The sequence below is a fragment of the Pseudopipra pipra genome, chromosome 3 (assembly GCF_036250125.1).
Source record: "Pseudopipra pipra isolate bDixPip1 chromosome 3, bDixPip1.hap1, whole genome shotgun sequence".
In the NCBI taxonomy this organism is placed as follows: domain Eukaryota; kingdom Metazoa; phylum Chordata; class Aves; order Passeriformes; family Pipridae; genus Pseudopipra; species Pseudopipra pipra.
The window spans coordinates 87,098,140-87,113,928 of NC_087551.1; the positions used below are offsets into that span (position 1 = coordinate 87,098,140).

Sequence of the window (15,789 nt, forward strand, 5' to 3'; positions counted from 1 at the left end):
TGTTTACAGAAGAGAAAAGATATCACTAAAAAAATCTGCAACTCACAGGCGGTGATATATATCTGTGTGTCTCTACTGAATAGAAAAGGCAACTGCAAATGAAAGATACTGAGCCTGAGCCATGCACCGTCAAACTATGCACCTCATTTTTCCTAATTGCTGTGCTTAAAGCTTTTAGTAGTGTTCCTGCAGAGCACCTCGGTGAGGTATGTAGTCTGACAGCTACTGCAGAGATGATGACCACAGAAACTGACCTCAAATAAAAAGAACAAGGGGAAACTACATGTTTGACAACAAGCCTTGCAGTGTTTGAAGGTGGATTTTTAAGGACCCAGGAAGATTTATATATAATGTATTTATTCTAAAATACTTGAATTAGCTTTTATTTGCAGTTTAAAACCCCAAGAAAGAAAAGTAGTATCAGAAAAAAAAATTTGCTTAGAATGCTATCCCATTAGAAGTATTTCTGGTTCTCCTACACATTACATATACATTTAAAAATATTATAATCTTAATAAATTCCAGACATACTGAATGCTTGAAAAAAACACATCTGGGACTGCACTATGCCTATTCTTCCTTAGAGTGACCCTTTTGAAGGTGCTGAGAGGTTTAGCTGCTGCTCACTCTCCAAAATGTCATAAAAATTCCTGTGCTAAGTCAAATGTGTAGCCCCTTCTAGCGCAGTACAGTATGGTATCTTGTCTTTGGCAGACACCAGAACAGAATGCTTCAGTAAAATGAATGTGGTTATCTAAACAGATATAATTTGGATGATTTTAGATAAAAGCTTAAATTAGAAAAGCTTGTTTTCTGCAATATTTTACAAGAACAAGGTCAGTTTTGAAAACTAACAAGTTTCTATCAGTCTGAGTCTCTTATCAGATTTGCCAGGAATTCAAGAACTGCCTAAAAATTCCAGCAGCTCTCATTAACAGAGAGTAAATAAGCTACTGAATTCTATACCAATCTAATTCTACCTTTTTGGGACCAATATAATAATATGGATTTTTGAGTTGATGAACAGTCTTCAGCTGCTATGTTTTCTCCTCTGTAAGGACTCCAGCCTGGTCATTTTATCGGTCACAATAAAGTTACACTATGGTTCCTCTATGGATGCCAAAATGCAAAGTGAACATTAGAATATATACGTATAAGGTCGATTCAAAGCTAACAAGATAACAACACCGGAAATAGCAGAAGTGAAAAATGTTCTATATATAAATAAAATAAGACAGGTAACTGTAACACAATTATATTGCAAATATCAATAAGGATATGAAGTCAGAAATATTGGGTCCAGTGGGGGAAAGATTAAACTAGAGGCAGTTTTTTTGGAGGCGATGACAATGGTATTACTTCTCAAGGAATGAAGGAAAAATAGATAAAACAGGTAAAATGTACCATCAGCTGACATCAGGCATTCTTCTCAGTGAAAAAAATGCAAAAATCAGCTGGACCTCAACCAGAGGACTTCAGCAGTTCCACATGAGTCAAGTGTTGCCCACTGGAACTCCGTCTATTTGTACAGCATATGCCATGCTGCACACATGTGACAATGGAACATGCTGTAAGATTGCCATAATATTTTTAGGAGAACTGATTTTTCACTCTAAAAGATATCTGTTGGGGAAAACATAATTTGTTGTTTACAATTCACTAGCCTGCATTAAGAGTAATCTGGTTCAATTTCACATCAGGTTAAAATCTCCTAGAACAATACATATTATCTAATGTACTGGAAATACAGTACACAATCCAACACCCTAAACAATGATGTTTATACATTGTTATAGATCAAATCAGTTTACTGAGTAGTGGAACTTGGAAATACTCTAACGACTAAGAACAGAACTACATTTTCTTCACAGGGTAGCCTTAAAATCTAAAGATAAAATAGAATTCTACACTAACCACAGCTTCAGAGTCAGCTGTACAACACCAAGTTGTATAAGTTGGGATAACTTTTCTAATTTAGCAAAGTGTTTTCAAAGCTCAAAACTTTTTCAGTTTATCTTTCATGTACTTTAAAACATTGTCATTGCTCTTTTCTCATTAATGTAATTCAAAAACTTCAAATTGGTACACTACTAGAATTTACTGTCCCCTGAGCAATGTCTGCTATCTCCTTATACTTTAGTTCCTAACAGAATTCTCAGACTCTAGAAAGAACAAATATCATTACCAACTTCATCCTTTCAAGCAATAGGATTCTTCCCTTCCTATCCATGTGTTTCCTTGCAATGCTAATGCTAAAAGAGTTCAAGATTACACAGACAGGCCTTGAGGGTGTGAAGGTAAATAACTGTTACTATCATATCAAGACACTGTATCCCTTTAAAAATGTTCATACTTCTGTTTACCTTTTCCTGCATGTATAAAAATAAAAAGGTCTGATATGTTTACCATCTTTGATTGAAAACCTGGGATTTTCTTCATTGCTTACTGAACTTTAGAGATCCATCCTTTGACATCAGGTTCATAAGGAATAAGAACATTTTATGTAGGAAAATTTTAGAAAAGTCACTTATGGTATTACCTTCTCCAGCAGAAGAAATAAAAATAACTAGTTAAACACTTGGTTTAATGTATATACTAGATTTTAATTTCAGCTTTGGTTTTTTTGGTTGTGGCTATTTTTTTTTCCAATTTACAAGAAAGACACTAATCTTCCTCTATCTATGCATGACACATGCATGATAAAACTTGATGTTTTCTTTTACTTTTGCTGAAGGACTGAATTTATGTCAGCAAATAGTAATTGGCAGTATCCCATGTTATTCATTCCTACCAGCACCACTGATGAAGAAAATTACGACTCAAAAAAGCATCTAAAAGTTTCAGCAATAAGGATTTTCTTTTCATTTCAGTTCAACTGCCAAGAATATGAATATAACATAGATCTTACTCCATATATAGTTTCATGGATATTTATATTGCAAATTTGTCCTTATTCCACATGGGATATGAATGTATTTATCAGAGTTTCTTTCAGACAGTGTCTCTATGAGGCTCCACTTGCAACAGTGATACAAATGACAGCATTATTACAGAATCACAGAATCATTAGGGTTGGAAAAGAACTCCAAGACCATCGAGTCCAACCTTTGACTTATCACCATCTTGTCAGCTAGACCAAAGAATTCATAACTCCTCAATTACAAAAGCAGGCAAGTCTCACATCCAAATGTAAGAAAAGATATCTGAAAGAGTGGTGGAGGGAAGCAACATATAAAAAAATTACAGGATTTTAGTGGCAGCAATGTGTCACCTGAGTGTAATGTCAAGTGGCTAAAATAGTCTCAAGGGATAAATGAGACATACTGCTTAAACTGGCTGTTCATCCTATACAGGCAAATACCTGCTTACAGGTATAATGTGAACATGTAGCACAGGAGGAATATATTAGTAATATGTTATTTATGACTACTCCTTAAGAAACCAAAAACAATGGCAACCACATTAGTAGTATTTACAGTAAGCACTCATGTTGTCAGATGGATTTTGAATGATGTCCCAGACTGGGACACGGCACTATAAATTTTGGCTCAGATTCCTGGCGTGATGAACTGGGAGATGTGCAGAACAGTTAAATATATTCACAGTTCCTGCCGCAAAACCTGACTCTCAGTGAGACTGACCCAGTTAGCACGACCAGTGAGGGATAAGGGAATTAAAACTTTCTAGGTATAGAATCATCATTACAAAAAGCCTAGTCTCCAAATGAGGTCTGGCTTCCCTCTGCCATGCTACTTCATTCTAGAAAGAACTTTCTGTACAGCTAGGAAAACATGAGTAGCAACAGCAAGCAAAACTGTCTGTGACACCTACTTTCCTGATTTTGGTAAAAATACATTCAAATATGTTTCTACCATTTGTGCAAGATAAAATGTTCTGTCATCATCTTAAAGTTCTTCACTTGTGAGGATGGAAATCCTCACTCCCCAGGAAGAGACAACAGCTGCCAGCAGACTTTTAAGTGTTTTCAGGTTTTCTTTATACATCACTGAAGATTAAACCAATGGAAGTAGATTAACTTGATTATTTCAGAAATATCAGATGTTACATTTCTATATACAGAATGAGTTAGAGACACATTGATAGCAACAAAGAGTGAATGATGCACAGTCCTTTAAATTTAATGACTGGCATCTCCATGCACAGTGATAACTGAATCCAAAACATTTTATGTAAGTGTTGTTAAAAAGGAATTATGTGTGGATTCAAATACAATGTTATATTGCCTTGTGCAATTTTACTTCCAAACTGTTTTAACGACAGTTCCCACAATGATAACGTACTGTTTCTTGACACATTGCAATAATTCAATAAATATTTAAAATTATAAATGTTCAGTATTTTTCACTTTCACAGTGCCACTATGTTAAATATGTCCTGGAGTTCATCAGATACTTAGTATACCTTACTCTTTCTAAAAGGTTGATGGAATAAGATCCCATGTAGTAAAGGAGATCATGTAAGACCAACACAGAAATGTCACCAGGGCTATGGAAAGAAACACAGATGTGTTTTTTCCATGCTGTCAGCATATATGTATGCATGACAGAAGTATATGGTTCACCTTTACAGACAGGCAGGCTACAAGAGAACATCACTTTGAATATCTAAATGTAGTTTCAGCTTAGTACATAGTATACATTTTCATATGAAAGACATACACTATTACTTAAAAATAGACCAATTTATCTAGCATTACATTATAATAAAGCAAAAATAGGAAAAATATTTTTATGATTACAGTGTGAATTAAAAGCCAGGTGATGTAAAATTTCATAATTACGTAGTCTGTTTTACTGCATTTTCAGTAGACCTGGCTAGACTGCTGTAGTATTTTTGTGTCAGATGCTGACCCTTTCACGCTTTTGCTAAAGTTGCTTTAAAAGGTACTGCTGAATAATTTTTCCAAATCCTGTGTCTGGATTCTAATCCTACTGTGAGTCATTCCCCATCTGTAAGATGCTCTCTGCCTTCAATTGCAATGGTTTGCAACTGGAGAGCAAACAGTATCCTTCATTGAAACTTAAAGCCAGGGTGACCTCCAGGAAGGTCAAGAGGGAGACTGGAGGGGAAGAGGGGATAAAAAAACCCAGCTTGCTTGACTTTATTGTTATGTTTTTAAAAAAATCTTCTTTTGAAATCATGCTAATTGACCATTTTAGTATTGTATTGAAAAAAAAAATCTGATTTTCTGGCCTCTCATCTTGGTTTCATATATACAAAAATAAATGAAAAATTAAAAATAAAATAGGCATAAGTAAGGTTTCCTAGTGGGCATATCTAAGCTCATGTAAGCTCATGTTCAAGCTTGAGTGTGAACTCAGTGATCAGGATTATCCAGTATTTTTAAACACAGACTCAGGCTTTAACTTAAATATGGACCAGTCCAGCTAACTAAGTAGGCAGCAAAATGTGGCAGTGAAAATTTAAAGTGAAATTTTGACTCTAGCACACAAGACACAAGCCACAGTGAGTGACTCAAGGCTCTCACCCATGAACAGCTAACAGCTTGTCTATTTTCCTTTACAGAAAGCAAAGTTACAGGTCTAGCTTTACCCTGCCTCCCAAAGTACCCTCTTTTCCAACACATTATCTAACCAGTAATGATTCTCATTTATATTATATTGCTTTAATCCCCACACTTGTTTCAGTTTATTTCCTGAGCCCTCAGCAGAAATATAATGGAATATACCAGATCCTTGCCCACAGCTCTCCTGTCCAACATTAAGCCCTAAGAACTGCTATCTCACACGAATGTATCTCTTCTTCTTTCCCTATTATCTTGTGGATGTTAAATCTCCAGGTACATAATTTCTAAATCCCTCTCCTTACATAAATTCTGAATTACATTGCTTAACTGTCCACCCAAAAGTTTGTAACTTGACTGTTTCATTATCATGCGATTTACCTCTGTTCCATGCATGCCTTCTGGTCCTGGTTCTCCTTTATCTCCTTTTTCACCCTAAAAGAATGAATAGTTATTTTATTATATATACACAAGACAAATACTAATTCATGATGCTTTTTAACAGGAAAAATATTTTACCCTTTTTTTCTGTTCTACACGTAGTGCTATATATGCATTGCTGGATGCATAGGCAAAATTATTTCTTAAATTCCAACAGAAATTCTTTTTAAATAAATGCCTCTGAAAAATGTCTAACACTCTGATAGCTACAGTTTTCTCTACTTCAAAGTGTTATTGAACACCCATAAAGATTCACGACAGAAAAACATTCTTGATTCTTGCTGTATTGCAAGAACATGGTGATGAAACAGAACATAAAAACAGGGAACAGTTTTATTTTTGAAAATCTTAATATTAATATTACATTATTTTTTTAACTCTGAGACTCTTTTTTAATAAAAAATTCTTGTTTTAAGTATCTGATAAAAAACATGTCCTCAATATTATCATTTGTCTTTGACTTTGAAAAATGTAAACAACTTTTGTTCTGAAAATTTTCTCACAAGCATGAAAATTACCAACATTATTAATCAAAATTTAAAAAATGATGGGAAGGATCCTCCAGAATAGACTATAGCTGGTTAATGTGTTTGCTCATGAAATACTGACTACAAAACAGATTATTCTCGTAGGATACATGACAGAATTCAGTTCTGTATTAATTCTAACTACTATGCTATTCTAGCTAACACATATTTCATCACAGTGAACAAAATACACCTGCTAAAGAAGCATAATTTAAGAGAAAATGTCTTCAAGAACCAACAAGCTTAAGCAGTTCTATAATCGCATCTCTTTCACTCAACTGAACTTTGTCAAATAACAGTAACTAATCATAAAGTAACAGGATTCTATAATTCTGATAGAAGTGCAAGGACTGACTTCATTAGAGTCCAAGCTCTTCATATAAACCAAAGAAACAAACAGCCCTGCACTGAATTTCCATTATCTCCAGGGGACTACATTTGTCTGAGCAGAATCTATTCATTACATCAGCATCATCTTCATAATTCTGTTAGGTAAATGGCATTGAACTGAGATCATTCAGCTAACTCCATTTGTGACACAGCCCTGATTCAGAGCAATTCCTCCAGTGGCAATGACAGAGGGCATTTCATCTAATAATCGGTTTTGCAAAATGAGTTTGTATGGGCTTTGTCAAACAACTGAAGACTACTAACAAATTAGCAGCGACTAACCGTGAATTTAATAATCCCACTCAAAAGATGGCTTTGCTGGTTCAGTGTTTCCATTTTAATACATCTTGTTGATAACAAACTTAATGCTACACATTAGCCTGAATCATACTGTTAAGGTTTTTCTTCAAGTATTCCCTTTCTTGTTTGTCAAAACTCCCCCAGAAAAACCCACCAGATAAATTTGTGCATTTATTGCAGAAATTTAAATGACACCAAACAGTGATAGGAATTTAACACTTATTATTTTACTATGTTTAAACTAAAAAGTCCTCTTTGTTCTATGGATTAGGGCACTTTCACTGTCAGTTTAAAAAAAACCAGTTGAAGTCCCAAGGGTACTATTCTTTTTTAGCTCACTTAAACTTTTAGAACAAACTGCAAAAATGACATTTTACTTTTCATCACTGTGACATACTGAACATTTAATACTGCTTTCATGATATTTCAACTAGTATCAGTTACACTGCTACAATCTTGCAACAGCTATAAAGATGCATTCATATATTTGACATAATATCTTATGAGAATATATTTCTAGAAGATTTAAAAAATCATTGCTATTTATGGAGCTGTTTTTTCTTCTATGGCTTGTGTATCTGCTTTCACACTTTAAGAGAAAACGATACAAATTTGTACAGATTTGCTTCAGTAGTAGTAGCATTCTATAAATTCCCTGATGTATAGCTGGACGCCTAAGGTAAAAGTACCATGTCATATTTTGTTATGCAACATCTACATTTACATAAAAAGCTAAACAGAGAGCCTAAGCCAAAAGAAAACCATCCCCTCACCCTCACTTATCAGGTGCCTTGATGTTAGAGGAGCAGTGTGTGTTGGAGAATGTGCCTTTGTCTTCTACAGCAGGCAGATGGTAACCTCAAAATGCCATCAGGTAGTTCTAGACACATACAAGTGTGGCTGGTGAATGCAGGGAAGAAAAAAACCCCTTCCTTATGATTTCCAAGATATTTGGATTTAAGATGTTTACCAATTTCTTTGACAAAATGATAAAAAGCACCCCCTGTTTATGAGCCTTGGACCTCTGCAGAGTCCCTGGCTTTCGGCCAGTATGTGATTTTACTATGAACATATTCTGATTTTTTAATGGATTACATGATTTGTCCTTGCCAAGCCTGTTGTATGGAATGTCCGTGTTCTCTGTGAAGACAGAATTCAAACCAAAGAGAGGTCCAATTTTTACAATTTATTCTCAGGAGAACTGAGCCAAGTCATGCTCATTTTTGTCTTTATGGAGCACACTATACTGCATAATTAACAGCTTCAAATCTAGCCAATTTGCAGAGTTGCTGAAGCCACTCTGCAGTGTAGAGGAGGCTGTTAATAATCAACATTGTGGCTTACCTCATAGATTAACAAAAAAGAGAGAAAAATGCTTTAATGCCATTTTATATCTAATGTTCATGCCTGCTTATGCTTTATTCAGATGACACAATTAAAGACTATTTATTGCATAAACAGGGTGACAAAACTCTGAAAGTGTCAAGCCTTGTTTATTAGTTAACCAAAACTAACCCAACGTAACACAGAATTATTTGTATTTCTTTGGGTGAATTCTGCATTCCATTACCCTGACGGAACAAGCCGATGGGGTTGCTCCAAAATAACGGCTGGGAGGGATTCAGTCTGCTGTGTGTAATAGTAGATACACTGAATTCAGTGGTAGCATTCTTTAATTAGAGCCAGGGGTTCCTGCACGGCCTCTGCAAGATGACAGTACCAGCCTCCAATCCACTCATCCACTTTAAGGTTGCCTCATTTTCCTTGCACACTGTTCCCCCCTAATTATAAAGGCGAAGTAATTTATTTGGAAATAAAATACATTCATACCTAAAAATTGACCTAAAAAGGTAAAGCTTTTTCTGCAACGCTGCCCTGTTAATGATACAAATCAGGAATTCCTGTTATAATTTGTTTGAAGAATTGGAGTGTCATTGTTAACACTAGCTGAATTACTTTCCAAAGTATGCATGCTATACAGTATCACTAACTCAGTAGTGTAATTACCTTGTAATTTTTAACCTCTGAAACTCCATGATTTCACCTACATATGTTTAAGACTAGTTATGACTTATTTTTTTTTAAATACTTTTCTGTGTTATGCTACAGCTCTGTCTCACTGGAATGCTCTACGTGAATTTTATTTTCTCATGACCATTTCTCCATAACTTTTAAACTGATCTCAGCTTTTAGTAATGCTCATTGTTTTTTCTTGAGTAAGCTAGGAAATTAAAAAATCCCCATCTCCAGTTAAAAAAAACCCAAACAAACCCTACATTTTTTTCTAATTTTGCTGATAGTCTGGAGAGCTGGTATTATGAAGAGCTAGACCTCAATAATATTCTTATTGCCTGACCTTTAAACCTTCTGCGGAATGTGAGATAGTACACTCTGAACATGAGCCAGCAGTGTGCCCAGGTGGCCAAGAAGGCCAATGGCATCCTGGCCTGCATCAGGAACAGTGTGGCCATCAGGAGCAGGGAAGCGATCCTTCCCCTGTACTCTGCATTGGTGAGGCCACACCTTGAGTATTGTGTTCAGTTCTGGGCCCCTCAGTTCAGGAAGGATATTGAGGTGCTGGAGCGAGTCCAGAGAAGAGCAACGAGGCTGGTGAAGGGACTTGAACACAAGTCCTATGAGGAGAGACTGAGGGAGCTGGGGTTGTTTAGTCTGAAGAAGAGAAGGCTTAGAGGTGACCTCATCACTCTCTTCAACTACCTGAAGGGAGGTTGTAGCCAGGCGGGGGTTGGTCTCTTCTCCCAGGCAACCAACAATAGGACAAGGGGACATGGGCTCAAGCTCTGCCAGGGGAGGTTTAGGTTAGATGTTAGGAAGAAATTCTTTACAGAGAGGGTTATCAGGCATTGGAACGGCCTACCCAGAGAGGTGGTGGATTCACCATCCCTGGAGGTTTTTAAAAAGAGATTGGACGTGGCCCTTAGTGCCATGATATAGTAATTGGAGTTGGATCGAGGGGTTGGACTTGATGATCTTGGAGGTCTTTTCCAACCTAATCTTTTCTATGATTCTATGAGTCTATGATTCTATGATTCTAGGAAAGTGGCAATACACAAGGTGAAGCACCTCAAGACTGCTGAGACACTGTACATTTAAAAGGAGTGGAAAGCAAGGAAGACTAATGACTTTATTTCAGTTCAGACTAGGAGGAACTATGCAAGGAAACATAAGAGGGATGCAACAGGGATGCGAGAAGCTCATTTCCAAGTAGGTTGTAACATAAGAGTATTTCCTAAGCAGGGTCAGAGAAAGACAGCATAATACATTGCAGAAATACACTTCTATTTCTAGTAAACTAAAATCAACAGTGATGATTTGGAAGGATGCCACCATGAAGCCTGTGTCTTCCCAAACCCACCTATTTAGGATACTCAGACACAACAAGAAATCTGATGATCAAAAAGCTTCATAGGGATCAGGAATTCAGAGGGCTCAGTAGATACACTTACCAAGAAACAAAGACCAAAGACCTTCTAATTCCAAACTGCGCAGTTGCCGTCTTATGAAAGAGCCCTAAACAAATGTTATGCCTGAACATAGTGGATAACGTGTCTTTCCTGCCTGCTTTGCTTACACAGACTGAGCAATACTGAAGATGTTCATGATAGCTAATTACTGCTTAGTCACATTTCTAAGAAAGCTCTAAGCATTTCTAACCAGAGAGGTGATATAAAGGCAAACTACCACCTCAGCTGAGGCCAAAACCTTAGGCACAGAACAATCTGAAGCTACGCCAGCCTGAGGCTCCAAAGCTGCACTGATGAACTGCCTCCTGTCAGCAGGAATAAGGCATCCATTCATTTTCATTCTTTGTAGAAAAACCTTAAAATGCAAAATTATTTTGATCAATAAAAACAACAATTAAAAAACCCCAAACAAACAAACAAAAAAACCCCCCAAAAAACCAAGCCCCAAACCAAATGAAAAAACCAAGTCCAATAAAAGTTTCAGTGTAGTGCTCTCCAAATGGAGAAATCCAATGCACTAACAATGAGAATAACCCATGCAGCACTGTTGCAGAAAAGTATTTGGGGACCATCATAGATCATATGATGCATGGGAATCTGTAACACAAAAGTTGTTTTTAAAAGGCTAAACTCCATTCTCCATTGCCAAACACAAGTCGAAAAAAAACCAGTTATTCTGGATTACTCACCACTTACGAGAACAGCGAGAAACAACATCTAGTTTAGGGTATTATCTTTTTCATGGACTTTTGTCAACTTTAAGTATCCGCTCTTCTCCAAATCAGAATGATAGAAAGGTTGCAAAAAGTTAGGAGTAAAGAATGAACGTAGGACATGCTGATGGATCTCAAATATGGGAAAGGAGATTATAAATAGGACATCAAGTTTTCCATAATGATACTAAAAATAATGGGCTTCATTTGTGGTCAAAAGGATTTTTGGGAGGTGGGGGATGAAGTTTGGGTTAAAAAGGCAGAGAAGTACTGTAACAATCTAAGATTACAGTCAATTTGCCTTAATTGTAGATTTTGCTTGAGAATGCTCTAAACAGATTTGATGATACTTCATTGTATGCATGTCTTCATTAGGGAGAGACAGATATAACCCTGAACACTTTTCTATGATAACATTTTCTCTAGACTGTTCCTTAGTTCTGTTATGATTGCCCTCTCTTGAAAAATGTCTCGAAGTCACAGGTCAAAATAGGTTTAGCTTGTCTTAGGATCATGTTCTTGGTAAGTAATGATTACAGTTTTTGCAGGAGGCACATGTCTCAAGGAGTCAAAATTCTCTCATTTAATAAATAAATTCTTTTTTTCATGAAGGTATTGAAAGACAGACAAGCATTAATACAAATGCCAACAACATACAGAATAACAAAATGACTGAGATGTTTGCTCTGTTCTCATGCCATTATTGCCAAGCACAGTGATTGAACAGTACCAGTTCAAAGACAAAGAACAGCAAAATAAAAATTAAGCCAAATAACACAGATGAAAAAGCAGGGGACCAATAAACATATTCTGAAGAGCTAGCAACCTCTTTAGACTGTAATCTTAGATTGTTACAGTACTTCTCTGCCTTTTTAACCCAAACTTCATCCCCCACCTCCCAAAAATCCTTTTGACCACAAATGTATCCACATTCATTCAAGTAGCTTAGGCAGGCTTTTACATTCTTCATGAAAGCTCAACTTTCACATTGCAACACCCACAAACAACGATTTCTAAACAAGTCTACTAATTCCATGGCACCCTGATGGGCAATAGTGTCCTCAGTTATTGCCTTATTGAAAACTTTTCTTACATAGCCTATAGAACTATGATATACTTGAGAACTAAACCTTAAGAAACCTCAAATTCTATTCTTTCACACGTAGAAAATGTCACAGCAAGGCTATCACCAATGCCTTACTGAAAACACAAGGGAACAATGCTATGATCTCTTAAGGTGTTCCTTACAGACCTCTGAATCTCACCTTGGTTCTTATCTTCAATGTAACCCTATCCTGTGGAAATCTAAATGACTGCCCAACATTTCCTAGTGCTGCCTAGAGCTATTAAAGACCATTAATGAAACAAATACTAAAAGCGATTAAGTTATTCTGTGATAAGTAGAAAAAATAAGATACACGGACTACTATTTAATCTAAGAGACTTCTTAGGTCAAAAGAAATATAAAACACAACTTCATTCTTTTGGGTCATAGACATTAGCCACCACAAGAAGAAAAAATACTGAGGTTTTGGCTAAATCTAACTTACCTAACTGTGTTCAAGACTAATCACAATCTAATAGTTTGTTTTTCAATAATAAATCTCCCAACTGAAAGTAATCATGCTTATGATGCTCACACTGGCTTTTCTTTCTGCCATGTGAAATTTAGATGCTATGTTTTGCAAACTTAATTTTGTATGCTATCCTGTTATGGCTCATCCTGTCATGACCATTTCAGGTTTTTTTTCTTTTCCTTTAAACATTTCAATGTCAAGGAGAACAATACTAACAAAATCAACAACCAAAACTCCACTCTTTATGGAAATTATTTGAGCATATATTCCCAGACCTAACTTGAAAGAAAAATTCTTAACCCAAGATTAAAGTTTTATTCATAAAGGTAAGAAAAATTGTACAATCTAAAGCATGAGCTATCTGAAAGCAGAGTTTCAGTCTTCTAGATAATATGTATTCTTAACATCCACTTGAATACATTGATGCTCTCTTCAGAAAGTATCATCGGTCAAATAAATGTGTTTATAAGGAAAAGTCACTAAACTTTTTCATGGTATTCTCCATGTAATATTTCTGTGCTGAGGCTTTAGTGAGTGTAAACAGCCTTCTAAAATAACTCAAAGCTTCCCCCCAAAAAATCAGTATGATGTTTATTTCAAGAATTTAAATCTACATAAAGAAACAGAATATATTTTAAAAACTTGAAAAAAACCACATGTAAGTAGTAATGGATATCCTATTGTTTAATCACTACATCTGGCTGAGTTCTGCAATACATTCTACTGACAGAATATCATACTAGTTTAAAAATTGGTGTACTGCATATCATTTATTGTGCTATACCTTTCCTCATAAGCCAAAAGGAAAAGGCTTTCCAAAGTATAAATGCTCATGAATCCAGTCAGACAACTCGGACATGCAACTTTCCATGAAGAGGCTATACAGGGTACATTCATGGTCCAGGTTTCCTCTCTTTCTACAGTGTCTCTGGCTAATCTCATCTGAAATAGAAAATCAACAATCATTTCTATGAGTCATCAGTTACATCCAGACTTGACTCCTGGCCAAGTGTGTGTCTTAACTTTCCAGTACCTCATATCTAATCTAAGTTTGAACTAGGTTTAAATGTTTCTTTCAACACTTTTAACTTGAGAAAGCTTCCTCTTTTTGACACTGAAAAAACACTGACTCTGTTGGTCAGCAAAACCAGGAATAATCTTGAAGAAGCCTCTCAGATACAAACCACATCCAGACCACAGACTAAACCCTTTTCATCTACAGAGCTCCTACTTTCATGCAGGCTTGATCATGCTATTTTCACAAATACTCCCTCAACCTGCTCTCACCCACCTATCAGGAATGTCATTGCTAAAACTCTCTTCATTATTTATCTTCTGCTTTGCTGGTTCTCATGCACACACTTAAATATAGGGACATCTAAGTGCAAAACTCCACGTACAAGTTAGCACTGCAAGGCTTACATGAGGACAATTCCATTTATCCCCATTCAATAACCATTCCCTTCAGCCCAATTCTTCTCTAGTGTGATGAATGCAAAATCTGTGCAATAGGTGAAGCATCAATTGTCATATTATTTATTTTTTAATTAACCAACCAAGTCTGGTTGTTCTGTAGGTATCCATCTTTTGTCTAAATGCTTACAATTTAATTATAATACCTTTGGGATCAAATAAATGGTCCACTCTGTCTTTGTACCGTGCCTCATACAAGGTAATCATAATACATGTTCTCACTTGCTCAAATACCCGAGCTTTTACAGAATTTTGTTCTTACATCATTCATGAACAAAACTAATAGCTGAATTTGGCTTTAAGTTTTCCTCACTGAACTCCACAGTAATTTTAAACTGAACTATCTTGTTTATCTATCGATAGTTTAAAACCTTAAAAGAAAAAAACTGTCTCACTTAATGAGCACATTATTTTTCCATTTCTTAAACAAATACTAGAAACGGGTTTGACTTTCAGCTACAATTGTTTAAAATTCTATCTGCCTTTTAGTGGGGAGGTTTCTGTTTATAGTGGGTTAGTGTTAGTGTTGAATGAAGATTTTTCCGTAGGAGGCATAAACTAGTTTCTTTTCAAGGCTTGTCTCCTAAGGAAACCTAAAGCCAATCTCTTCTTGTCAGCAGTTGACAAATAGTGTTGCTTTCACAGAACATACTATTTTTTAGACACCCATGTTTTCATGGTTTTGGCAGGGTATTGCTATTGTTATTTATACTCTAAAAGATGTTCTGCAGATGGTTAAAGCAATGTCAAGTGTTTGCACAAGCTGATGGACTGCTATGTCTTTTCTGCAAAGGCTGCACCTCTAGCTTTATTTCTGTCACATGACAACAAAAATAATAGTATTTATGTAGCTGTGACTATTAACCATGTTTGTAAGGCCCACAGACAGCAGTATCAGTTCTCTCTATTTTCTCAGACTACAGTAAGTAGTTTAATAAGATCATAGAAATGCATTCTTTAGACCAGGAAACTGGTGTTTCAATAAAGCTCTCGTGGACCCTGGTACAGTCTAAAGGTATGATATGTTCAGTCTTCTGATGGATATTTATCTGAGGAGGAGGCTTGATCTGTGTTCAAAATATGCACATCTTGCTCAGTCAGACTTCACTAAAGTTAGTTCAAAACACTGATAAAAAAGTAGGAAATTGCTGCCTTTTGCATAAAAATTTATAATTAGAGATTTAATGCAGGAAGTTTTCTCTCTTTTAGAGAAGATCACAATCAACAGCTCCCACTCTCCTCGCAAATGTCCATTAAATTAGCCCATAGGGTACTGTCCATAGGAACAATTATATTTCTGTTCTAGCTGGACCACTGTGCAGTGAAGTGTGAAAAATC

General features: G+C 36.0%; 1 protein-coding gene across 7 annotated transcripts in view; it reads right to left on the reverse strand.

Moving 5' to 3' along the window:
* The window catches only part of COL19A1 (collagen type XIX alpha 1 chain), a 189,124-nt gene that overhangs the window by 93,823 nt on the left and 79,512 nt on the right, over positions 1-15,789 (reverse strand). For all 7 annotated transcript variants that reach the window (XM_064650213.1, XM_064650211.1, XM_064650212.1 and 4 more), the window contains one exon: positions 5,927-5,980. In XM_064650213.1, coding sequence (XP_064506283.1) covers positions 5,927-5,980 — 54 coding nt within the window. The remainder of the gene's footprint in view (positions 1-5,926; positions 5,981-15,789) is intronic.